This window comes from Doryrhamphus excisus, linkage group LG9 (genome assembly GCF_037039965.1).
Source record: "Doryrhamphus excisus strain RoL-2023G ecotype Guam linkage group LG9, RoL_Dexc_Guam_v1.1, whole genome shotgun sequence".
Classification (NCBI taxonomy): Eukaryota; Metazoa; Chordata; class Actinopteri; order Syngnathiformes; family Syngnathidae; genus Doryrhamphus; species Doryrhamphus excisus.
In genome coordinates, this window is record NC_136365.1 from 19,611,587 (window position 1) to 19,638,930 (window position 27,344).

The 27,344-nt window shown below is 43.4% G+C and overlaps 3 protein-coding genes across 4 annotated transcripts in view; 2 read left to right on the forward strand and 1 right to left on the reverse strand.

Moving 5' to 3' along the window:
- LOC131101373 (M-protein, striated muscle) overlaps nucleotides 1-3,772 on the reverse strand; it is a 29,229-nt gene extending 25,457 nt beyond the window's left edge. For both annotated transcript variants that reach the window (XM_078793592.1, XM_078793593.1), the window contains exon 1: nucleotides 3,430-3,772. The gene's annotated coding sequence lies outside the window, so the exon portion shown is untranslated. The remainder of the gene's footprint in view (nucleotides 1-3,429) is intronic.
- On the forward strand, nucleotides 563-15,576 carry LOC131101379 (hexokinase-1). Its single transcript, XM_058046449.2, has 18 exons — nucleotides 563-986; nucleotides 3,418-3,580; nucleotides 5,395-5,543; nucleotides 6,381-6,500; nucleotides 7,226-7,321; nucleotides 7,397-7,496; nucleotides 7,673-7,856; nucleotides 7,985-8,140; nucleotides 8,225-8,458; nucleotides 8,542-8,846; nucleotides 8,962-9,110; nucleotides 9,805-9,924; nucleotides 10,049-10,144; nucleotides 11,890-11,989; nucleotides 12,058-12,241; nucleotides 12,322-12,477; nucleotides 14,149-14,382; nucleotides 14,460-15,576. The coding sequence occupies exons 1-18, from the start codon at nucleotides 924-926 to the stop codon at nucleotides 14,608-14,610; spliced, it is 2,760 nt and encodes a 919-aa protein (XP_057902432.2). The 5' UTR covers nucleotides 563-923; the 3' UTR covers nucleotides 14,611-15,576.
- Nucleotides 15,577-17,522: 1,946 nt separating this feature from the next.
- zbtb45 (zinc finger and BTB domain containing 45) lies at nucleotides 17,523-26,916 on the forward strand. The gene is made up of 6 exons (XM_058046474.2): nucleotides 17,523-17,806; nucleotides 19,063-20,385; nucleotides 20,694-20,831; nucleotides 24,239-24,379; nucleotides 25,680-25,950; nucleotides 26,046-26,916. The coding sequence occupies exons 2-6, from the start codon at nucleotides 19,330-19,332 to the stop codon at nucleotides 26,444-26,446; spliced, it is 2,007 nt and encodes a 668-aa protein (XP_057902457.2). The 5' UTR covers nucleotides 17,523-17,806; nucleotides 19,063-19,329; the 3' UTR covers nucleotides 26,447-26,916.
- Nucleotides 26,917-27,344: the final 428 nt, after the last annotated feature.

A 27,344-nucleotide genomic window follows, 5' to 3' on the forward strand; every position in this document is an offset into this window, starting at 1 on the left:
TTTTTTTGGAAAACCTGATGAGGCCCAGCCTTGCCCAGACCCTAGCTCCAGTGGCCCCCAGGTAAATTGAGTTTGAGACCCCTGCTTTACAGTGATAACGCTTGTGTTTGTTCCCCTGTATTTGAAGGAGTGGAGTGTTTGTACAGTTACACTAAAACCTCCCCGACCATCTGGTGACTTCAACATTAACACAGAAGGCCTGATGTTCATGTTAGGACTTTTGAGCAAATGGCTGAACGTTCCTCCATCCTGTCGCTAATGCTGCAAGTGATGCAGCGGGAAGCGGGGATGATGATGTCACGGTGTGGACGACCTGCACCCCTGCACGTTCACTCCCAGGCTGCCGTGGCAACGTGGGCGACGTGCCGGCCAGGGTATCACGAGATGAAGTCGAGTTGAGGGGAGGAGTAGATAGCGTTATCACATAGATGCAGCTTCCTCTTTTCTTTAGGTGGGTGAGAGGAAGAGCCCCCCCCCTCTCTTTTTTTTCCTGAGCTCAGCCAATCAGAGCAGTGTGTGGGGGCAGGGCATAGTGAAAACCACCATTCCAGAGCTGAGCTACCTCATGTCCCGACAGCTAACAGGGATCGAGCAGAGGGAGGGGACACAGTCAAAGCCAGCCTCTCCGTGTGTATGAGTTTGTGTGTGTGGGTGTGTGTGTGTGTGTATGTGTGCGTGTGTATGTGTGTGCCAGTCACAGACGAGCAGGCACGGCCCCTGCTGCCTCTGCACTCCGGCTTCACCACACTTTTCACCTCTCTTTGCTCCAGCACACAACCCAGGCCATCATCGCACTCCTCCACGGCAGGCGACAAGGGATCGGCAAGGGGGGTAGAGACAGGACCGAGAGGGGGGGACGTCAGGCTTCCTGCAGGCCACTTCTTGACAATCCAAGCGGCTCGTGGACGTAACGTGCAGTCGGGATGATTGCGGCTCAGCTCCTGGCCTACTACTTCACCGAGTTGAAGGATGATCAACTCAAAAAGGTGCGTGAAAGCAGCTTACGGAGGTCGGCTAGCAGCGGTGGAGCTGAGTAAGGACACGGCAGCCATGTTAATAACGTTAGCTGCATGTCAGCAGAGAGCCTGTGGGGTGGGTTGGCCTGGGGTGGGGGGGGGGGGAGAAGGATGCAGCATTTGGGAAGAAGCGGGGGAGGGGATGAGGAGGGCAGGATGTCTATCTGGACGTGATCGCGAGGGAGAGAGGTGAGAGGTTAGCGGTGCAGGAAGTGCTTGTGTCCTTGACGGGGTCTACGTGGAGGGCTCCATGTCTGGTCTGAAGCAGACAGGTGTCATTTTGGCACTCATCTGACTACTCGGGTTTCACTTATCAGCTTTTGTTAACGTGACACGGATCACCCGGCAGTGGAAATTAACTGTGTAGAAAAAAAAACAACCTTTTGACAGAACTGACCTTGCAAAAATTAGCCGCTGGTCGTATGTGACGACAGACCGGCGACGTGTTCCCATGGGGATTGAGGGCCAGGGGGCGGAGCTTGTGATGACTTTATAATGTCATGTGTGATGTCACCGTGCAGCTGATGCACGTGCCTTTAATGAAGTGGGCTAGTGGGGCAACCCAAGCTAGCAGGATGTCACGTCATCCCATAGTAGTATGCATATTAATCATGGACGCATTAGCCAATATCTACAAGTGTTTAGCGTACAACACAAAGACTCAACATTTGTTAGACATATCTTTACCTAACATATCAGATTCTGCAGATTTTTAATTTAAATCTTATTCGGGGTTTAGCTGCAAGAATTGTGATGGGCCAGGAGAACAGGAGTGTTTGCCTGCGGTTTGAGTTTTTAAAGCACTGTGACACTGTTTAATAAACAGATGAGTTCACGGTGGACAAGGAGCTGCCATGTTATTGTGTTGAGCGCTCCACAGAGGAGAAAGCCGGCCTTGTGCCGTTTGCGTCCTCTGCAATGTTAATGAGCAGTTAATAATAGCAACACCACAAAGGTCAACACGACACAAACGCGGAGACTGTGTGTGTGTGTGACGGCGTCTGACTGCTGCTAAAATGACGCAACAAGAATATACGTAGCCCTGAATGACAATGTTCCTAAAAGTCCATATTCAGTTACAGAATGAACAGTTACAGAATGTTCTGTTTGTCGAGCAACTCAAAGTATTGAACAACAAAGATCAATCCCACTAACTTATTTAGTAAAAGTCTCCTAATGGAGCATAATAATGCAAGCTTAAGTGTCATATTTCTGCATGTTTCCCATTGCCACAGTGTTGACATTGTTGGTTTGTAGTGCTCTGAAAATTTATTTACATATAAAAAAAGACAAATTTAAAGATTTTTACTCCAGGAGGCAGCAGTGAGCTTCACTGGACTTACACGTACGGGATGTAAATAAGCTACTCCAGGGGTTCCCAAACTTTACCCACCCAGGGCCCCCTTGAAAACCTAAAAAATGTCTGGCGGCCCACCTTTGTCCGATAAACAGTACGTAGGCGAAATGCTGCATTCTCAAAGCACTTAACTTAATAATAATAATAATAATTATTGTATCATAATAATATAATAATAACAATAACTATTATTATTAATAATAATAATATTAACTATTATTATTATTATTATTTCTAGGCCAAAGTAATGATCTATTCAGTGTTATTGACCTGTTACAGTATTTTAGGAACCTTATACAGTTTATGATTAGAACGTAGCTCTTTCAAAAAAAAAAAATAATAATAATAATAATAATAATTTTTTATCATTATTATTATATGCCCTGATTGGCTGGCCACCAGTCCAGGGTGTACCCCGCCTCTCGCCCAAAGACAGCTGGGATAGGCTCCAGCACCCCCGCGACCCTCGTGAGGAAAAAGCAGTAGAAAATGAATGAATGAATGAATTATATCAATAAAATATTAATAAATAATAGTAATTATTATTATTATTATTATTAAGGTTCAGGATTAAAATGAAAGCAGGGGGATAAAGGCAGCCCAAACTTTTAATCTGTGGTGTACACACAAGACAGAATTAATTCTCATACTTTTCATAACTGCATTCAAGACTGGCATGATGACCAGAGAGCTACGTTCCAACCATAAACTGTATAAGGTTCCTAATATATATATATATATATATATATATATATATATATATATATATATATGTAGTGACAAGTCAATAACACTCAATGGGTCATTACTTTGGCCTATAAATATTTTTTATCGTGCAATAAATATTTTACAATAAAAATAATTTCAAAAATAATATTTGCAAAAATGAATCATATTTTTAATGACCTCTAATGGTCCACCTGCAGTACCACCACGGCCCACCACACTTTGGGAATCACCGAGCGACTCTGTGTGTCTGCTGCCCTCGAGTGGTCAAAGATGGGATTAGCCAACAACTCACTGCTGATGTGTTTGCTTCTTCAGATCGACAAGTACCTCTACTCCATGCGATTCTCGGATGAGACGCTGAAGGACATCATGAACCGCTTCCGCAGGGAGATGGAGAACGGCCTCGGTCATGACACCAACCCCACCGCCACCGTCAAGATGCTGCCCACCTTCGTCAGGTCCATCCCGGACGGTTCAGGTATGAGGACATAACAGACATGTTGTTAAAAAGATCCCAGTATGGTTGCTTTCTTTCTTGTAAAATAAATCATTTTCATCTTTTTTCCATTAGTTATAAATGTCAAAAAGAAGGAATGTGACATTACATTTTGAATGTAGGAAATTGACCTTTATATTCAACAAGAAACAGAAGGCATTCATTTCACTGAACATTCAATTAGATTTAAAAAAAATAATGTGAAGAAGCATAACATTCAACATTTAAATATTAAACAAGTCACTCATTCCCATACATGTCAAAATTTGCAAAATTTTCAAAAAGGGAATTTTACAGAAAATTGCTGTGTCTCAAGCGTGGATACCGTCACCATTGTCAAAAACAAAAAAAGACAAAACAAAACAAAAAAAACGGCAAACTAAAATAATTGTGTTGTGGCTATTTATATATTACATATTAGGGCTGCTTTTCATTTGATGGCACTGGCAGGCCTTTAACCTGCTAAAAAAACAAAACAAAACAAAACAAAAACACACAACAGGAACAAAGAGCAAAATATGGGAGCTTCCCAGGAAATACAGGAGGTTTAAATTCCCCACTGCGCCCCCAGTGGCTACGTGTGTGAATTGCACAGAACAAAGCTGACATCAACTTTGGGAGAGATTTTGCATCATGATGATATATGCTAGAGTTTTGCATAGTCATCACATTGAACCTCTGGTCCACAGTCATGCCAATTTTGTCCACTAGCGTCCGTGCAAGCTGCATGTGTGTCAAAACACACACACACACACACATATTCACCCCGCGTCTATCGTCCTGCAAAAATGTGCTGATGTGTTAGCATGGCGCTGGTGACATAAGCCTGTTTTGTGGTCACTATTGTGTTTGGCAAGCTCACGGCCGCGTCAATTCCTGACCTCACTCGAATTTCTTCAAGTTCTGAGTCAATGAAACAAATGTACTTCAGAAGACGGTGTGGAAAAACTACAGGACTGCCCTCTACTAAATGCCATAATCTTTAAATTCATTATGCAAATAGTGTTGATTTTGCATCTACTGCAAAAAGTACATTTCAAGAAGCTAAACATTTCCTACTTTAAGCAACAGGTTTATTTTTCCTAAAAAGAAAAAACATGTCTAGCAATTTTCACATGAGAAAAATTATCTTATACCGTCATTAATCCGCTCCAAAATGTCAGACTCTAATGAAAATAGACTCCAACCAAGTCAAATTTTCCCATAGAAAATAAAATAATGTCCAGACACCCAACAATGTTAGCAAAATATTTTTTTTTGCAGAAAACAATACAGAATAAACAATATGGTGGCTGCACGGCGGTCGAGTGGTTAGCGCGCAGACCTCACAGCTAGGAGACCAGGGTTAAATTCCACTACTTCCTCCCACATTCCAAAAACATGCTAGGTTAATTGGCGACTCCAAATTGTCCATAGGTATGAATGTGAGTGTGAATGGTTGTTTGTCTATATGTGCCCTGTGATTGGCTGGCCACCAGTCCAGTGTGTACCCCGCCTCTCGCCCCAAGACAGCTGGGATAGGCTTCAGCAACCCCCGCGACCCTTGTGAGGAAAAAGGGTAGAAAATGAATGAATGAATTATATTAGGAAAGCAGGAAGTGAACAAATGTAACAGTTACTGATTGTAAAAGTACCAGATGGAGGGGTAGGATTTAATAAGCTTTGCTTCTTCCTACTACTTTTGGACATGTGGAACTGTGAACTGATTATGTGATGCATGTTCAAATGAAATAAAACCATTACCATTATCATTACATTCAGATGTTGACATTTTCCAAAATTGTCGTTCTTGACAGAAAAGGGGGATTTCATTGCTCTGGACCTCGGGGGATCCTACTTTCGGATCCTGAGAGTCAAGGTGACGCAGGACAAAAAGCAACCGGTCCAAATGGAGAGCCAGTCTTATGAAACCCCTGACAACATCATTCATGGCAGTGGAACACAGGTAAACACCAATATGACTTATTTCTGACAGGGACTCCAGTCTTGTTAACTAGCGTACACTCAGTTTTAAGTACAATAGATGCAAACCAGTCCTCGGGTAGTCTTCGGGGATGCCCTCATCACCACACCAAAATCTTCTACCTGTTTAGTTTGTTGTGACCAATACAGCAATCTCACATTCAGTCTGTTGGGATTCTGACTTGGAACAAAGCAAGTTTACAAAGTGATCGAATGATTCCTGACAGAATCGAATGTGGATTCAAGACTCACAAAAAAAACAAAAGTAATTTAGACATATTCTGGTCTTGTTAGCCGATACAGACACAGGCTTCTCTTAATGCTCATCTGTTTAAAGCCAGAATAGAGCTAAAAGGAGACTGACGTCAGCTCCTTGACCTTCAGTGAACTTGTGCACAACAGCTGGCAGCCGAGTTGTAATACGATCACCAAAACACAAGAGATGGTCTGGCGTTGTGCGTCTGACTGGCTCACGGCGCGACTTCCACAGACAGAATAGTGACAGATGCACTTTCATGGAACGACAGCTGTGTCAAAAAGTAACGTGATATAAGAACGAGTTAAACAACCTTGTTTGTTTCACAGCAGAGTGCTTTAGTCACATATATATATATAAAAAACTATAGGTAAAGATTTCCGCCATCACAGTAGAGATTATCAAACACCTGTTTGCTGTTTCATGTCAGAGATCTGAATACTTTATGAAAAAATGCTTAGAGATTAATATGTAAAGAATATTTTTTTTAAACCAATGCATCATTTCAATTACGTAGTGTTTTCCCCTACTATCCCATATTGTTAATGTGCTTTTTGTCCACAGCTTTTTGACCATGTGGCAGAATGCCTGGGTGACTTCATGGAGAAACAGAAAATTAAGGACAAGAAGCTCCCTGTTGGATTTACATTCTCTTTTCCTTGCTCCCAAACCAAACTGGATGAGGTAAACATTGCCAAAATAATGACTTTTTGCAAAGGTCTTGACTCGGTCTCGGGCTGATACTGACACTTGGGGGCATGATACCTGGCCTGATACCAGACAAACCATGTGATGATGTTATTATCACATACTATTTAATCATGAGCTTATTATCACGTACTATTTAATCAAAAGACCATTTTGTTTCCAGAAAATGTTCAGTTAATTACATGTATTATATCTAAACAGTGTAAACTGTTCAACAATAATATTTTATCAACAGTTTTATCTTATCAATGTTTGACAATTAAAGTTCCATTAATCTAGTTTGGGTTTTTGTGTGACTGGAGAAGCACTAGGCACTAAGCACTCGTGTGCTGTTCTCTGATTGGTTGTTTCACGGGCACAATACCAGAGCAGCGCGCTCTGAGTGGACAGCTACGGGGGCTGATACTGGACATGGTTAAACTCTATATTTTATCAGTATCACTGCCCTGGGCTTTGACACAGTATCATTTCGGCCTTTTCCCGTATCATTCATGGGCGGTTTCTAGGGTACAGGGCCAATCAATACTGTAGTATGTGATAATGTACATTATGTAGTACAAGTTCAAGTCATTCCACGAATCATTGTGTTTGTCGGTGGGAGTACCTCGAAATGAAATCAATATGTCCTCTGGAGACCAAAGCTGAATTATGGAAGTATTGGACAAATCTGACTAAGAGTGATTGAAACAATTTGTTTACAGGCTGTCTTGGTGACATGGACAAAAAAGTTTAAGGCCAGTGGTGTGGAAGGCATGGACGTTGTAAAACTCCTTAACAAGGCAATCAAGAAACGTGGGGTAAGTTTCACCCATCCAATAACCCCCCCAAAAATAGCTTTGTTAATTTAATGAAATTTAACATCTGTTTATCAGGACTATGAGGCAGACATCATGGCAGTGGTGAATGACACCGTTGGAACCATGATGACGTGCGGATTTGACGACCAGCGCTGCGAAGTGGGCATCATCATAGGTAAGGCTGGATTGTTACGACTGAGAATAGACCGTAGCACAAACGCCGCTTTTTCAGCATCATGAGGACTAATCCACATTTGGGATGCTAACAGCACGATGAACCCAAACGGGCGTAACCAGGATGATGGTTCTATAGCTCTACTGATGTCTTCTCTGTGCTCTGTATTTTTTCAGGAACAGGAACCAATGCCTGCTATATGGAGGAAATGCGTCACATTGACCAGGTGGAAGGCGACGAGGGGCGGATGTGCATCAACACCGAGTGGGGGGCGTTTGGGGACGACGGCTCTTTAGAGGACATTCGCACAGAATTTGATCGTGAGATCGACAGGGGATCCATCAACCCAGGAAAGCAGCTGTGAGATTCTGTTTTTCTTTATTCTGACAAGAATTTTAGCAAATAAACATCAAGATCGGACGTCATTTTTCAAAAAACGAAAAAACTAGAATGGCTAACCAAAGCCAACTGTGTTTGTTTCTGCCTAGCTTTGAAAAGATGGCCAGCGGAATGTACATGGGAGAACTGGTGCGACTCATTCTGGTCAAGATGGCCAAAGAGGGTCTGTTGTTTGAGGGCCGGATAACTCCTGAGCTCTTGACAAAAGGGAAGATCGAAACCAAGCATGTTTCTGCCATTGAAAAGTCAGTGATGTGTGGTTTAATGCAACATATACTGTGAGAAAATACGCACAGCATAACTGGAGGTGATGATGCTTCTGCCGTCAGGACTAAAGAAGGGCTAAAGAAGTGCATGGAAATCCTAACGAGGCTCGGGGTGGAGCCGTCTGATGAAGACTGTCTGGCTGTGCAGCATGTGTGCACCATTGTGTCATTCCGCTCAGCAAATCTTATTTCTGCGACACTGGGGGGCATCCTCTCTCGCCTTAAAGAAAACAAGGGCGTTGCTCGCCTGCGCACTACCGTGGGCATCGACGGGTCTCTCTACAAAATGCACCCGCAGTAAGATAAGACACATGAGAAGAACTTGGATTGTAGTGACTGAACCAAGCCTCTTTTAATGACGTCATTTCCTTTTTAAAAAGGTACGCCCGCCGTTTGCACAAGACGGTGCGGCGCTTGGTCCCGGACTCGGACGTCCGCTTTCTGCTGTCAGAGAGCGGCAGTGCCAAAGGTGCCGCCATGGTGACAGCAGTGGCGTACCGATTGACGGAGCAGGCGCGACAGATTCAGCAAACCTTAGCCGAGTTCAGGCTCAGCAAAGCCCAGCTGCTGGAAGTGAAGAAGCGGATGCGGGTGGAGATTGAAAGAGGCCTGAAGAAGGACACCCACGAGGAAGCAACCGTCAAAATGTTGCCCACATATGTTCGAAGTACACCGGATGGAACAGGTGACTCATGTGCAGGCAAAGAGAGGAGTTGGAGGCAATGAATCATTGGAAATGCTGCAAGTCAGTCATGATTTCTGAAATATAAAACCAATACAATATTTTCCTTGCAATACAGAGAATGGAGATTTCCTAGCTCTGGATCTTGGAGGGACAAACTTCCGTGTCCTTCTGGTAAAGATTCGCAGTGGGAAGCGGCGATCGGTGGAGATGCATAACAAAATCTACGCCATTCCCATAGAAGTCATGCAGGGTACAGGAGAGGAGGTAACTACAATGTCACTGCATTGGAAATTGGAATTATCCTGTCAAGACTGTGGAATGGTAATGGCAATGGTAATGGTAATGGTTATGGTTTTATTTCATTTGAACATGCATCAGATTACAATTGAGTGCATCCCATAATCAGTTCACAGTTCCACATGTCCAAAAGGAGTAGGAAGAAGCAAAGCTTAATAAATCCTACCCCTCCATCTGGTACTTTTACAATCAGTAACTGTTTCATTTGTTCACTTCCTGCTTTCCATAATACAGTTAAAGGTTTTTTTTTGTTTTTTGTTTTTGTTTTTTTTAGTAATGCATAATAAACTCAGCCTTATATTTATGTGTATTAAACATTGTTTTATGGTAATGGTAATGGTAATGGTAATGGTTTTATTTCATTTGAACATGCGTCAGATTACAATTGAATGCATCCCATAATCAGTTCACAGTTCCACATGTCCAAAAGGAGTAGGAAGAAGCAAAGCTTATTAAATCCTACCCCTCCATCTGGTACTTTTACAATCAGTAACTGTTACATTTGTTCACTTCCTGCTTTCCATAATACAGTTTAAGGTTGTTTTTTTTGTTTGTTTGTTTTTTAATAATGCATCTTGTACCAAAGTATGAGGTGCATTAAAAAAAAAAAGGAAAGTGTTGCGTGTGTGTAACGTAGCCTTAAATCCAAATCTTTTTGCAGCTCTTTGACCACATTGTGCACTGTATCTCTGACTTCTTGGACTACATGGGAATGAAAAGCGCTCGTCTGCCTCTCGGTTTTACTTTCTCCTTCCCCTGTCACCAAACCAGTCTGGATGCAGTGAGTTCCCTATTAAATATCTACCAATGTTTGTGTATTTATGTTATAGTATAGTTTACAGTGGGTGGCATAGTCCTGAGACCATATCATTTATTTAATACTAATAATGTTCTGCGATTGTCAGGGAATACTTGTGACCTGGACCAAAGGTTTCAAAGCCACAGACTGTGAGGGTGAAGATGTAGTGGAGCTTCTGAGGGAGGCCATCAAGAGGAAAGAGGTAAGCTCGACTCATTTTAACAGTCAGAAAGGTGGAACAATCCGTCTTTTTCAAATAACCTACAACATAATGAGATATTCTACTGTACACTTCCCATAAATCCACAGTGAGACTTCCTGTCAACAAAAAGTGTCAATTTCTGCAGTCAACTTGATGTCTTATCCTACATCTACTAACTAGTAATTGGGGCCCTCCGATACAGAGATTTTAATATTGGCTGTAACCAACAGTGATCCGATATCAACACGAATTATACACTTACTTTTTATTTTTGCAGTGTGGAATATAAGAAAAGCATGAGGCAAATAGTAGAAATTAGGAAAAACTCACCTTTTTACTTCTTTGTGCAAGTGGGGTATAGTTTTATCCACAATTTTACAAGTCTGTAAAATTAAATAATTAAAAAATATATAAAAAATCCAAAAATTGTTACAACTATAATGATGAAAATGGTAATATTAATGATGATTATAATAATGGTGATAATAATAACAATAATAATGGTAATAATGATCAATATTATAACAATAATGATAATGATAATAACAATAATAATATTACAATGATAATAATAACAGGGGAAAACAAGACTGTGGCATGAACATAATGAACATGAACATGAATATAAGCTTTTGCTTCAGCCTACTCCTTTTGGGCTTGGGATCAGATAGTTGAATACAAATGTAAAAATGTAAATAATGGAAAGTTATATTTTGATTGATGTAAGAAATGCACTGTAATGTTTCATATATTTGCCCAAATAAAATTAAAAAATATATATACAGAGGCAGTGAGATTCGAAAGCGTTTAAACTTGACATTATCAGCCCCATATCAATATTGAATTGGAACAACCCTAATTAGCACGATACTAGATTTGATATCAGATTGACTACTATTTAAAAAGGACTAAGAAGAACTTTACATGAAGTATACTTTTCATTGACTGTTTTTTTTTTATTATTTGTACAGTATTGCATGCAGGTTTTAAACCATCAATGTGCTCCCCTTCACATCTAACAGTACAACTCCTACAACACCTCACTTTAAATGAGATGCTTCAATAAATACAGGTTTTAACCGATCTTCCATATGGTATTTAATAGGTCTTTGAAAGAACATTCCTTTGAGAGAACATTCCTTTCACTGAATAGCCAATTCCCACAAGCTTCCTGCATGCCTGCCACATGTAACATCTAGAAAGGAAATATTCCGATCAGTGTGTGACTTACAGTTCAAATCCCAAATCCCTCACAGTTTCCTGGTCTAACAGTAGTTTCACCCTTCTAGATGGAGGAGCCAGTAAGTATTCAGTGACCCGTTAATCGTTAAGTGCCAGGTAACCCAGTGCCAGGGCAGAAATGAGATTGGCGAATGTTGTGCTGGCATGTCCTAACAAACCGCCCAACGTATGAATCTGTAGTGTGGGATCTTTTAACTGGGAATTATCACTGCAAGGCCAAGGGAGGTCCTCAGTATTTGGGCTGATTTGGGAAACACATGCATTGTGCTCAGTGTGGTGTGCAACCAACCAGCGTGTGGTGTAGAAATGCTTATTTTGGGTTGAACAGCGGAATCATCATCAACACTAAAGAGCTTTGTGATAAAGACTGAATTCTACATACTTGGTCCATTGGCAAAACCACAAAATCTAACGCATGAGTCTTGTCTACTTGTGGAAGTTCAACAAAAAAGTGATTGTCCAGCAACTTGGTGAACATCTACTACTGTTGTTATCTCTCTCAGGAATTTGAGCTGGATGTGGTCGCTATAGTCAACGACACAGTTGGCACCATGATGACCTGCGCGTACGAGGAACCCACCTGTGAGGTGGGTCTGATTGCAGGTAAGCTGAAATTTAACCTTAAGGACTTATAGGAAAGGAGCCATTAACACAATTTGGTCTCCTCTCAGGGACAGGGAGTAACGCCTGTTACATGGAGGAGTTGAGGAACATCGAGATCGTGGACGGAAACGAAGGCCGCATGTGTGTCAACATGGAATGGGGAGCTTTTGGAGACAACGGCTGCCTGGATGACATCAGGACAAAGTACGACCAGGCGGTAGATGAGAACTCGCTCAACGAAGGCAAACAACGGTCAGGACGTGTTTTTCGGTATCTGATAGCACTTTTCACGTCAAAGTTTCCTCACAGATGTTCTTCCTGGTCTCTTTCAGGTATGAGAAAATGTGCAGTGGCATGTACCTCGGAGAGATTGTCAGGCAGATTTTAATTGATCTGACCAAACGTGGATTCCTTTTCCGGGGACAAATCTCTGAAACGCTGAAGACCAGAGGCATCTTCGAGACAAAGTTCCTGTCTCAGATAGAGAGGTGAGGAACTTCTTCTTTGCAAAATGACCTTTATGTTGATTTATGTTTGCGTTATGGGATGTTTAATGCTAAGTTACCAACACTTAGCAGTTTAAAGAAGCTAAGGCGTGACAATCAAAGTTCTTAGCCAATCCTTCATAGAGTCTGCCAACGCTTATGTTCGCTTTGCGATCTATGACCTCGGTGTGGACACAGGTGGTTTCCTCTTTGCTGGACGTACTGTACTGTAGCTTAGCGGCTCGTGTAACACTGTACGCAAGAGAAACGAGAGCTGGTCACAGCTAACCACGCAGGAGACGACCAGGCTGTAAACACTTTCATAAGGTCAAACAGTCTTAAGTGGCATAGTTTTAAAATGGACAACCCCCAGTACACGGATTTCATTATTAATCCCCTTAAACTCAGCCTTCTATTTATGTGTATTAAACATTGTTTTATGGTAATGGTTTTATTTCATTTGAACATGCATCAGATTACAATTGAGTGCATCCCATAATCAGTTCACAGTTCCACATGTCCAAAAGAAGTAGGAAGAAGCAAAGCTTATTAAATCCTACCCCTCCATCTGGTACTTTTACAATCAGTAACTGTTACATTTGTTCACTTCCTGCTTTCCATAATACAGTTTAAGTTTTTTTTTCTATATTTTCAATATAGTGATATATATAGCACATCATGACTGGTTCAAGACTCTTCATCCTTGTATTTAGCAAACATCAACTGCTTGTATTGTTTCTTGAATTGGCTCATCGTTGTGCATTGTTTGAGGTCCTTACTCAATCCATTCCATAGTTTGATTCCACATACTGAAATGCTATGGCTTTTTAACGTAGTCCTAGCATAGAAGTGTTTCAAATGTACTTCTTCCCTGAGATCATATTTCTCCTCTCTTGTAGAGAAGTACTGGATGACATTTTTAGGTAATTGGTTGTTTTTAGCCTTATGTATTATTTTAGCTGTTTGAACATGAACTATATCAGCAAGTTGAAGTATTTGTGATTTTATAAATAAGGAGTTAGTATGTTCTCTGTAGGCGGCATTATGAATTATCCTTACTGACCTTTTTTGCAGTACATTTAGCCAGTGAAGATTGCTTTTATAGTTATTAGCCCATATTTCCACACAATAAGTAAGATATGGTAGAACCAGAGAGCAATAAAGAGTGTGGAGTGATTTCTGATTGAGAACAAATTTTGCTTTCTTCAATACTGAAATATTTCTGGCCACCTTACGTTGTATGTTAGTAATATGAGGTTTCCAGCTCATATTTTCATTTATTGTGATCCCCAGAAATTTATTTTCGTTCACCCTTTCAATGTCCACACCGTCTATTTGTATTTGCTGGTGCGTGTCCTTTCTGCTGTTACCAAACATGTGTATTAAACATTGTTTTATATCATCTTAAGAATCAATAAAAAGATACATAATTTGCCACTATGTATTCTTCAGTTAAAAAATAGCAGCTACTGGGCAAATACTAAAAGTATTAATGAATATACATTCTAGAAATGATGCAAGCATGCAGTACAATGTACCTATAAAATAGGGCAGGGTGACGCAGTGTCAGACTGTTTAAGCCTACCTTCGCCTCTGGCAACAGCTGTGAGGGATCCGGTGACTCTCCTGCTGTTGGCTGACCTTTGACATGTCCCCCTCGCCCACGCTCCACAGTGATCGTCTGGCGCTGCTGCAGGTCAGGGCGATCCTGCAGCAGCTGGGGTTGGACAGCACCTGTGATGACAGTATCATTGTCAAAGAGGTGTGTGGCACCGTGTCTCGCCGCGCGGCACAGATCTGCGGGGCCGGCATGGCCGCCGTGGTGGACAAGATCCGTGAGAACCGAAAACTGGACCACCTGGACGTGACTGTGGGCGTGGATGGAACACTATACAAGCTGCACCCACAGTAAGGCAATGTTTTTTTTTTGTTTGATAGCCGAACAGCCATTTCAGGCATTTGTGTTCTATTTGTCTCTTCTCCAGTTTCTCTCGGATCTTCCATCAAACGGTGAAGGAACTCGCCCCCAAATGTGACGTCAACTTCCTGCTCTCGGAGGACGGCAGCGGCAAGGGTGCCGCCCTCATCACGGCTGTGGGCTGCCGTCAGAGGGAGATGGAGGCTCAGCAGCACTGAGATGCTGGCCTCAACTCGGAGAATCGACCTGCTGCTCCATCGCCACCTTTTCACCAGCCGCACAGCCAATCACCCCCCACCCCCACTAACCCCAAACAGCCGTGACTCCACATCTGTCCCCCGTCCCCCCAACAGTCAGGGTGCCTTGCCCCCAAGCACAGCATACGAGCACCCGCCTCAAAATATTTATTTACACTGCACCAGCAGCTTTCTTGTGTTTGTACATTGTCTAATCTGATCTACCTAACCTCCTTAGTTGTGTAATATTAGTGTATTGCTAATTTTATTTTTATATGGAGGCAAATATATGACTGTATTTATATAGCTGAGGCCACTTTGGATCGCAGAGGTTATGAGCATTTTAGACCACAGAAACAAGAAAATGCCTGCACTTTTTATATGAGAATTAAGGCCCGCGGCTTTCCTATGTAACTTCTTAAAAGCCGGACCTTCTCTCTCACGGAACCAGCAGAGTCGTTTTTACCGGTAGCAACAAGGGCTCGCTGCAGAGACTTTGAATGCACGAGTCACGGCTGTTCGATTCATCCTCATGACATCATGTGCTAAGCTACTGACCTGCTGTCGTGCGTCTGTCCATGTATGTCACGTGTGTCGAGTATTCCGACGGCGGCTCTGAGCAGGCGGAAGCTTTAGCGTATATTTTAGAACTATTTGTGAAGTACTAAGCTTTGTTGTCGTGATGAATCCCGCCTCCACATGTGTAGAAAATCCATGCTTACTGGGCCCGGCCAGGGAGGATTGGAACAATACTGCGAACGCTTTATTGTGTATTTGTGACAAGAGTGTACGTGTGTCCGACCTGTAAGCTTTCAATGTCCAAAGCTCTGTGGAGACTGCATGCCTTACACTCAGACCAGGGGTCTTTCTGTTTGTTTCACATGGATATAGAGTTGTGATGGACACAGTGAAAAGTCAGTTCATGATTAAATTATATTTTGTTGTGGAGCTGCTGGTCTGCTGTCTCTTTTTGAACTGCTAAATAATAAATAAACACACAAACTATGACTCTATAATCCCAAATACACCCTTTTGGACACTTACCAACTGTCCTGGTCCGATAGTCTTACCTTGTTATTACAGACCTGCTCTCAAATGTTTCTAGGCTCTAAATGATATTTATTTTGATATTTTTATACAGTATTTTAAAATGGTATCAGGCCCCAAGTGTATTAGGCACATAACGCTTTTTAACTTTTCTGACCTATAACTGTAGTTAGAATGTTGTATTCTCGCTTTAAACCAGGGGTCTCAAACACGCGGCCCGCGGGCCAAATGTGGCCTGCAGGACACTAGTTTGAGGCCCTCGCCTTGATATGAAAGTTTAATGTTAGTGCGGCCCACGCAAGTTTGATATGTATGGTGCATGGTATCATGTACCCAGGAAAAATTATTACGTTTGATTAATGTTCAAGGTTAAATAACTGTTAATAGTTATCCTCTCTATCCGTGTGGAAGTGGTAAGTTTTTGGCTATTTAAGTTTAAAGGAAATAACTTGAAGGCTATCATTTAGGTCGCCAGCTCTCTAGTTTGCGAGTTAGCATGTGTCTCAAGACCCTGCAGTTGCGCAATATGTTGTAAATAAAAAAAAAAGAGCATAAATGTGACTATAGTCGTGTTTTGTCATGTCTACAGGGCTCTAATAATGCTTTGTTAATTATAATCTGAAAAAAATAATTTGCCTACCCACCATCTTATGTGGTTTCTTAAGGTTTTTATTATTATTATTATATTTATTTATTTATTACTGATTGATTGATTTTCTTTATTCTTGGTTTGTTTATTTATTTTTCATCTTATTTTGTGTAAAAAAAAATGAAAAGTAAGATATTTGAGAACAGTGGAATGTTTTATCAGAGCTTTTCTTGTAGAAAATCGGAACCAAAGCAAAGTTTATTCATTTTTCTGTTTTTAATAAATGTGTTTTTTTTTTCATTAATGTCGGCATTAATGCATCCACGCAGCGCCCTCACGTCCGGCTTGGGAGCTACACTGCACCAGCGCTGCCTCTGACAAAGTGTGTCCGACAATGAGTGCTCCTCCTCAGGCAGGGGCCATATATCCGGGTTCTCCTGAGCGCCAGACTACAACAATATATGTAGTCTTCTTATTATTACTGTGTCAGATAGTGCCTAATTTGATTTGATTTGTCAGTCATATCTTAACTTTGCATGAGGATTATATATTTGCCTTTATTATATTGCTGTGGCACTTGCTATATATTCCTACGTCGAACATTATGTTCCAGGGCTCACCGGCAAATGGTATTTTTGACACACAGCTCACTAAGCCCTCAAAACCCTTCTGCAAGCTTGATAATGAAATTATGCTCAAATTTTGGATCAACATTTGCAATAAAAGTGACTTGTAATTATTAGATTCCGCTGCACAACCTTATATATGTTACATATATGTTTCACTCATAGTGCATGCAAGGAGCGCTGAACAAAATGTGAAATCGCAACACTTGACAAAACCAGTGAAACATGCATTCTGTACATTTTACCTGCGTTATTACATATTTATAAGTGGTCACCGACTTAGGGTGAATGAGATGTGGTTTTCTGCTGAGAAATTTGCCACTATGTGACGATCCACATGCCCATAATTCTCAGGTAATGCATTTAGAGACTCGTTTTTTTAGGGACTCTGATGTCTGTGAGATTTGGCCTCCTATGAAAAGTCTTATTTATTTGTTTGTAAGACATATATGTGCAGTTTTTTAATGTGAACCAATGCTGCAAATGTCCTAAAATGCATACCACTGAAACAACAGTCTTTGTCTTATTGTGTGTTCTTTCCTCAAGACTGTGTGGGCGTTTACAGGTGTTCCTGAACGCTACTTGGTGCTTATGTGTGTGCGCGCGGGAGAGTCAATGTAAGTTGTCCTATTTTCCCAGACAGCAATGAGCATGCGTGTGTTTCTTTGAGAGCACTGCGTGGACGTTCAGAGAGCTCTGGCGTGTTTTTTTTTTTTACTGCGTTGAAACATCACGTCCTTCCGAGCCTGTTGTGTGTGCGTGCGTGCATGTTGTCGTGCGTGTGAGTGTTTGTTTGCAGCCCTCACCCAGCAGCTTGGGAGCGTTCAACTGACGGCTTCCTCCTCCTGCTGCTGCTGCTGCTGCATCCATCCTTCCGAAAGCAAACAAGAGCCCAAAGTGTCACTACACGTCACAGGTATGAGAGTCAACATTTAATACCGTGCACGGAATTCAACTGTACTCGACTGTGACACACTAAACGCAGAAAATGGTCGCAGCCTGTTAGCTTGGCATGCTAACTTTTCTGTGCCTTGGACATATAATACCAGCTAGCTAGCTAGCTACCTAGCACCGAGTTAGCTTAGCTCGGACTGGACCGTCGGTGCGAGCACGGATAGCTGCTCATATGCTAAGCTAGACACTTTGCCAGGTGTCCTTGTATATTTAACAGTGTATTTAGTCAACAGAAACACTCCGCGTGCTCGTAACCACCCGTGCATTTCGCGCTTATTTAGGAGTTGAGCTCCTAATGTCAACAGCTAGCTAACGCTACTAGCCTAGCGTTAGCACGTCAACGCTGCCAGCTAACGTCACTCGCTTGGTCAACAACCTTTAAACTGGGACAGAGAGCGTGGCAACATGTCCGGTCAGGATTTATTTGTACAACTGTCAAACTGCTCACCACACCCCGGAGTTTGCTCAGCGGTCTCAAAGGGGGGGGGTGACATCTTTTCCGGCTACCCTTGTGTCCGCTGAGACCACCATTCAATAAAAATGACCCCACAGAGGTGGCGGGCACGTGCCGTCATGTGATGCACAGGTGCTCCACGTGAGGCCAGCGGCTGATTGGCGGGGGTCATTATGGTTAGCATTAGCAATTAGAAATGGACAATTAGCTTCATATTTACAGCTCTTCTTACCTTTTTTTACTTCTTTATCTGATTTGGGACATGTTAAGGTGAATTTGAAATGACACTTAATTTAGTTATGAAGTGGTTTAAAACGTTTAAAACAAAACATGTCATATACTATGCAATAGAAACATCAATAGAGTCCACCATTTTAAAAAAATGTAATTAACTGTCAAATTACACCACATAAAAAAGCTAGCTCACAAGAGCTGCCGAAAGAAACCTCTTAGGCCTTTGAGGATAATAGGAAAACAAGAAAAATCAACTAAACTGACTAAAACTGGAAAAAAAATTGTATATATATATTTGTTGCTTCCAGGCTAATGCACCAAACCACCCATTTACTTGTGTAAGACTGGATTTTTGGTGCTGAACACTACTTTTTTGTTGTAAGGGGTCCTTAAATATCCAATGTTTACTGTCACACTTCAGTCCACTTTCAACGGGTTGCTGGTCGTAATGTCGTGTGGCTGCCGAGCGCACCCGAAGTGCGCACAAATTAATGTTCTACTCTAAAAGAGAATATCTGTCTTTTTTTCAGTGAATTCCTGGGGCTCCGACCATCCCATTCAGGACGGTGTTGGCGGCTCTTGTGGCTCGAGAGTGACAGCAGTTTGACGGGCGGCGGCGTCAGCCCCATGACTCTTTGAAGGGACACGGCCCCACCGTGGCCCATGCGCTGTATCCGTTTCCCTCCCCATCCTCCTCATCCCTCAAGCTGACGCAAAACCCCAGACACCTCCCTCCCCTCCCCCACCCGCACCCCCACTCCCACCCCGTCCCCAGTGACTCGTCCCCGCCGCCGGCCATGGCGTCTGGCACCGAGACGGTGCACTACATCCACCTGCACAACTCCAGCCAGTCGGTGCTGGAGGCCCTGCGCACGCAGCGGCGCGAGGGCCTCTTCTGCGATGTGACCGTGCGCATCCATGACGCCTCGCTCCGTGCGCATGCCTGCGTGCTGGCAGCGGGCAGCCCCTTCTTCCAGGACAAGCTGCTGCTGGGTCACTCGGAGATCTCCGTGCCGCCGCTAGTGCCGGCCGAAACGGTGAAGCAGCTGGTCGACTTCATGTACAGCGGCTCACTGGTCGTGCTGCAGTCGCAGGCGCTCTGCATCCTCACCGCCGCCAGCATCCTGCAGATCAAGACCGTCATCGATGAGTGCACTCAGATCATCTCTCAGAGGAAGGCGGCGGCGGGGGCGGCCAGTGCAGCTGCTGCTGCAGCAGCGGCGGCGGCAGCAGCGGCAGCAGCTGCCGCCACGGGAGGGGGGATGCTCGGAGGAGTTCTCCCCAAACAAGAGGAGCGTAGCGGGGGTAAAGGGAGGGAAAGCAGTGGCAGCTGTTCCGGTGGGGGCACCTTGAGTGGGGGCTACCCAAACTTTCCTAACTTTATGGTGGATTGCGCGGCGGGCTTGGGTGGCAACATCAGCGTGAGCGAGAGCGGGCCCGGCCCGATGGAGCAAGCCAACAGCGTGAGTCTGATGGCGCTGGGGGACATCGGGCCCGGGTCCATGTGCGATGGTGACGGACTGGGACCCGGAGGAGGGTCCATCCTTTTGAAGCAGAGCCCCAGCTGCACTCAGGACGTCCGCTACAAGCTCCGAGACTTGTTGGCGCAGACGGCCAATGGCGCCGCCAGCACAGGAAGCATCTCTGCGAGCTGCAGCTCCGGCGTGGGCAGCGTGGACAGCATCGGCAGGGACAGTCTCCGCGGCAACGGCACAGACCTCTCCGATGACCTGGTGGGAATGGAGCGCTTCAGCGAGGAGGAGGAGTTGGACGGGCGAGAACGGGGGAGAGACGCTGACCGAGACAGGGGGGCGAGCCACAGCCGCAAACAGAGGCAGCCGCTCAGACTCCAGGTGGGAGGGGTGAATAATATGGGGATGGGTTGCCATGGTTACAGCTTTCAGGCATGCAGAGCTGCATTGGTTTGCCTTTCTTCGCTTTTGCCTCCTCGCACTGCATTGCCGCACATGACTGACATGTCGGTGCACAATTGCAGAGAAGCGTCCTCACGCGTTGAAATTCTACGGACTTCTGCATGTTTGGCGTATGTCGTTTTTAAACGTGTTTAAAAGCTGCTCAAACCGGCCGTCTTCGTTATGCTGGCATGTTGCACGCCTTTGATTTCTTCCTGGTGTTAAGACTGAGCCGTGTTCTCCTCTAGGTGCTGGGAGGAGGCGAAGGCGTGGTGGTGAAAGATGAAGGCGGTCAGGATGCAGACGGGACAGCTTTCGCCTTGGAGGACGAGAGACGGGATGGAGAGCAGGAAGGCCACCAGGGACACATGGCGGGTTTTGGACAGGTGAGGTTATGATTGGAAAAACAACACAAATGGAGAGGATTTAAATAAGAATTAAATAAGGCTGAGTGTGCGCAGACCTCACAGCTAGGAGACCAGGGTTCAATTCCACCCTCGGCCATCTCTGTGTGGAGTTTGCGTGTTTTTTTTTTGCGTGGGTTTTCTCCGGGTACTCCGGTTTCCTTCCACATTCCAAAAACATGCTAGGTTAATTAGCGACTCCAAATTGTCCATAGGTATGAATGTGAGTGTGAATGGTTGTTTGTCTATATGTGCCCTGTGATTGGCTGGCCACCAGTCCAGGGTGTACCCCGCCTCTCGCCCGAAGACAGCTGGGATAGGCTCCAGTAACCCCCGTGACCCTCGTGAGGAAAAGCGGTAGAAAATGAATGAATGAAGAATTAACTAAGCAAATAATAAAATTAATTAAAATGAATAAAAAAATTAAATTAGATTAAATAAACACATTGCGGTCGAATCCTGCAGGTTGCGTGTGGAGCGTCTGTCACTCAACAATCCTAGCAGAAGTACTGCAAAGAATACAGTTTATGGAATTTAGCGCAGTATAATTTTATGATCATTCTTTTACCCACCAACTATTCAAATAATACTGCTAAGTGCACCCCTTATAAAAAAAATTGCTGTCATTCTATTGCGTTTAAAAAAAAAAAAAGATTGCTGTTTTGTGGTTGACGATGATTGACGATTTTTTTGTGAAAAAATAATACAAGAGATATGTAGTATTCTGGTCACTATGCGTCGGTAATGAAACACTAACGTGACAATATATTATATTACATTACCTTAACACTGCATGGAGTCAGCCATTGCATGGCCAACATGATAGTGGGAAAATAAGTTGTCCTCCCATTCCGTGTGGAAGTGGTAGGTTTTTAGCTTCTTATTTCGTCCTTCTTCCCCACTCTGTTTGACAGAAACATATTTTAAGTTTTGAGTAAGTAAATTGAAGAGGCCAGCTAGTTAGCTCGGTAGCTTGCTATGCTAGCTGTTGCTGTCCCATGTGTCCCTGCAGAGGTCCTGTAGTCTGGGCAGTGCGGTGTAAACAAAGGATAGTAGGAGTGTCTTCAGTGCTCTCATAATGTTAACATTGAGAACAGGTTTCTTTGCTCTAGCTATGAAATATTCAAAAAATAAGAACATTTATTTCATATGTTAATATTATCACGGTCGGTGTGGAGCCAATTAAACTCAATAAATGAGGGATTTCTTAAGTCTGGCCTCGTCGTGAACTTATGTAAAATAATCTTCAAAACTGCGTATCCCTAAAATCAGACAGAATTCTCCCCCTGCTAAGAATCCATGTTGAGCTGTCGAGAAGCTGTTGAATCACTGACGGGATGAGAGTGGAGACGCATGACCCTGAACCCTCAAACAGGCTGCTAAGCCTTTTGGGATCAACACCCTGGGAATGTTGGTGTGAGCACTGGCGGATTCCAAACAGGCCTTTTAAAACCAGACGATGGAGCGACACAAAAACAAAACAAAAAACCCCTGAAGGCAAAGACAAAACATGCAACAGATGCTTGAAGAAAGAACCTGTAGGACCAGGAAACCGACGCCCTTGCAAAGAACTGTGTTGGGGCTTTAAGGCGGCTTCATCCCAGTCTCTAATCCGAGACGACAACAATCTGAGACCAGAGGAACGTTAACCAAATCAAGTCCTTGTGTCCTTTCTCTTTGTTCATTCAACATTAAATGTAGGGCTGCAAGTTACGATTATTTTAATCGATTAATGATCTTTCGATTAGTTGATGACTCAGATTAAAAATTAATCATTATAAATACATTTTTTAAAACAATTTTTTTAAGTATATAACTTCTGGGGTCTTCAAGTGGTTAGCACGCAGACCTCATAGCTAGGAGACCCGGGTTCAATTCCCAACTCGGCCATCTCTGTGTGGAATTTGCATGTTCTCCCCGTGGTTTTCTCCGGGTACTCCGGTTTCCTCCAAAAACATGCTAGGTTAATTGGCGACTCCAAATTGTCCATAGGTATGAATGTGAGTGTGAATGGTTGTTTGTCTATATGTGCCCTGTGATTGGCTGGCCACCAGTCCAGGGTGTACCCCGCCTCTTGTCTGAAGACAGCTGGGATAGGCTCCAGCATCCCCATGACCCTAGTGAGGATAAGCGTTAGAAAATGAATTAATGAACTTCTGGGGCTGCATGGCGGACGAGTGGTTAGCACGCAGGCCTCATAGCTAGGTGACCCGAGTTCAATTCCCAACTCGGCCATCTCTGTGTGGAGTTTGCATATTCTCCCCGTGCATGTGTGGGTTTTGTCCAGGTACTCCGGTTTCCTCCCACATTCCAAAAACATGCTAGGCTAATTAGCGACTCCAAATTGTCCATAGGTATGAATGTGAGTGTGAATGGTTGTTTGTCTATATGTGCCCTGTGATTCTCTGGTCACCAGTCCAGGGTGTTCCTCGCCTCTTGTCCGAAGACAGCTGGGATAGGCTCCAGCACCCCCGCGACCCTCGTGAGGATAAGCGGTAGAAAATGAATGAATGAATGAATGAATGAATGAACTTCTGGGGCTGCATGGCGGTTGAGTGGTTAGCACGCAGACCTCATAGCAAGGAGACCCGAGTTCAATTCCCAACTCGGCCATCTCTGTGTGGGGTTTGCATGTTCTCCCGGTGCATGAGTGGGTTTTATATAACTTCTAATATAATATAACTATCGAATATAACTTCTGATTTGTATTACGCATATTTTGCACTTTTTCTACTCTTGTGTGCTTTGTGTTTTTGCTGCTGTAAAAATGCCAATGGGACCAGTGCAGGCATATCGCAGCATTGCAGCTCACCTCAGATGAATGTTCATGATGACTTTCCATAGACTGAACTCAGACCAGAAAGCAGTGATTGAAAATGATGGATTTATTAGAATTTGTTGCGCGTACAGAATGAAAGCCAAAGCTTGAGAAGTGACAAGTTAATTTCCATCAGACTTGTATAAGCGACCCAAAGCAGTCTTCAGATCTTTACCGACTTCTAAATGACACTCGATGTTGGAGTAATGTCGTCTGACTGGTCCGACTGCGGCATCTGCTTCCAATCTTATGCAAGCTTGCGTATTATGTCGGTAATCAGCGATGTCCCTACCTGTTTTTGAGAGAACATTCCACAGCGATGTCGAGCAAAAACTTCTGAGAATCAAACAAGCTCGCGTGACACGTTTTCAGCCAGTTGCGTGTTGACTGGCACTGGAACATTTCACAAGAGGAGCAGGAGCTCAAACAAGGGAAGGAGAGCTGCATCAATGGAGGTAAGCGTCCATGGTTTTTCCAGACGCCTCCGGTGGTAATCCGGGACAGGGTACTTGGAAGCAAAGGATCCTTTAAACTGCAGGCCGGTTAATAACCGTCCTCACGTGTCTTCCAGGACTTCTATGACGAGCAGGGAGTGTTCACCGAGAGTTTCTGGACGCAGAGCGAACCTCCTCAGGCCATGGCGTTTAATCCCAGAGGACGGGTCAACAAACCTCTGACTCCGCCCCCAACCTCGCAGTCCATTAACAACCAGGTGAGTGGTTTTAACAACAACAATTATCAAGTGCAGGTCTGACACCTTTTTAAAGGGACTGGAATGCAAAGGAAGCCATTCAGAAGACTCAAAGACATAATATGTAGTATCCTACATTGGCCAGTGGGTGTCAGTAATGTTAGATTGTGGAATTGTGGAGACACTAGCCACTGCAGGAAGTACGCTGTTCAAAACACTCTTGAGTCTGTTATGCTTTATTATGCCAATATGTCTTGTTTCCTGTCGTTACTGTATGGGTGTTATTTTACGGGTATTTATTTTATATATATATATATATATATATATATATATATATATATATATATAGTATATATATATATATATATAATAAAAATTAAGAAAAATATATGATATATATATATATATAATAAAATTAAGAAAAATATATGATATATATGTATATAAATATATATATAAATTTTGATATATATAGATATTATATATTTGATATATAATATAATATATATATTATATTGGCATTATATTATTATCCTAATATAATATATTATACTATATATTTTATATATATAATAAAAATTAAGAAAAATATATGATATATATAAATTTTGATATATATATAGATATTATATATTTGATATATAATATATATTATATATTATTATCGTAATATAATATATTGTACTATATATTATAATATATATATAATATAATAATAAGACTATAATAATATTACAAGCTGTATTTAGAAAGTCGCATACAAGTTTTCTGTTCTCTAACTAATAAAATATTCCAATCTGGGAATGTTTGAGTCTGTTATGCCTTATTATGCCAATATGTCTTATTTCCTGTCGTTATGTCGACTGTATGGGTGTTATTTTACGGGTGTTTATTTTATTTATTTTATTGTTTTTATTTTTATTATCTTATATATATAAAAAAATATAAGAAATATATATGATATATATATGTAAATTTTGATATCTATATAGATATTATGTATTTGATATATATATAATATATATATATATATTATGTATTATTATAATAATATAGTATGTTATTATATTATATATTATAATATAATATATATATAATATAATAATATTACAAGCTGTATTTTGAAAGTCGTATACAAGTTTTCTGTTCTCTAACTAATAAAATATTCCAATCTGGGGCTCATTAATTATGACAAACAAAGGATTAGTGTATGATTAACTGTTATTGTGCTCGCCTTTAGATTAGGAAAAATCCAAGAAGGAAGTCCTGACTTCTTCTTCAGGCATTTTTAATTTGTTGTAATTGGAGTCTCCGCCCTCAGCTTCTTTTCCAGTACCCAGTGAGCCAGTCGCAGCCGGCACCGTTCTACATGGGCGGGATGGACACCATGGCGGGGACGGAAAACAGCCAACAGGCTCCGCCTCCGACTTCCATGACCCCGGTGCCACCCCCCACCAACACCGCCACCTCCGCCATCACTTCAGGACCCTCCCCATCCTCCCAAGGATCCGAGACCTCGTTTGACTGCACGCACTGTGGCAAATCGTTACGTTCCAGGAAGAACTACAGCAAGCACATGTTCATCCACTCCGGTAAGAACTGAAACAACCTGATTTAAAGCATTCAGAAGATCTTGTGTGGCATACATTGGAGTCTGGAGTCTGCAAATTCCTGCCCCCACCCCCAGGTCAGAAACCTCACCAGTGCTCCATCTGCTGGCGCTCCTTCTCGCTGCGTGACTACCTCCTCAAACACATGGTGGTGCACACAGGCGTGCGCGCCTTCCAGTGCTCCATGTGCGGCAAGCGCTTCACCCAGAAGAGCTCGCTCAACGTGCACATGCGCACGCACCGAGCCGAGCGCACCTTCCAGTGCAACGTGTGCCACCGGGCCTTCACCCACCGCACCTTGCTGGAGCGCCACGCCCTGCAGCATGCCCCCCAGCCCCAGCAGGGGGGACGCGGCGCCGGCATGACCTCGCCCGCTAAGCACAGTCCCCCCATGGGGGGGCCCTCAGGTATGGCCGGGGCGGGCGGCATAGTGGGCGGCATGGCCAACATGCCGGGCCACGGTGCCTCCTCATCTTAGAGTCGACGGGGATACGGGGGCGGGGTTGGAAGGTAGTCGGTCTGTTCTTTGAGCCGGCCGCCATTGGTCCTAACCGCCTCACAGGTCTGGCCGAGCTTGTAGAACTTTCAAACGGGTCTCCCGCACATGGTCTTTGGAACCCGCACAACTTTACAGAACCGTATTTCCTCCCAGAACCTCAGTGTTCTGGCGCCGTCACTCTACTGAGCCCCTCGGGAGGGGGGGGGGGGGGGGGGGCGACACACTCAGTATTAAGCTAAACTTGAAATTTTGCCAAGGAGTGTCCCGTGCGGGAGCGCCGCTTGAAAGGAGGTCCGAGCGGGTCCACGTGGCGTCACTTAGGACCTTTTGTAGTGCTGTGTCTCAACTGGTGCACTTGCGGAAGTACACTTCATCTACCGTCGTCGGTAGCCAGATGTTGTACTCAATACGGTCATAGCACAACGGAGACGTGGGGTGGGGGGCGTGGGGGTGGGGGTGGAGTCGGTCCAATCGCGGTTGGTCCATGGGACAGCACCGCACTGTTGTGGTGCACTCAGGAACTAAGTACACGCTGTACGCAGTATACTTACTGAAGTGTACCGACGGAAGTATTCTATTTGAGACACAGCATATGTGTGTTAAGGGGCTGGGGAGAGGGGGCGGTGTTGGGTGGGTGGCACGGGATTGGTGTTTGCAGTTCAGGAAGCTAGCGAGGAGATTATTGGTTCCGATTGAAAGAGCGCTTTCATTCACAGTCAATTCATTTGCTGGGTTGCAGGTGATGTCACGGCAGGAATATTCTTAAGTGAAGTCGGAGCGCCGTTTTCACATTTTGGGGGAAAGGAAAAAAAAAAATCAAATACGCGGAAAACCCGCCTCTCTCGTCGCGTCGAGCCGAGTCTGAACACCCTCAAAT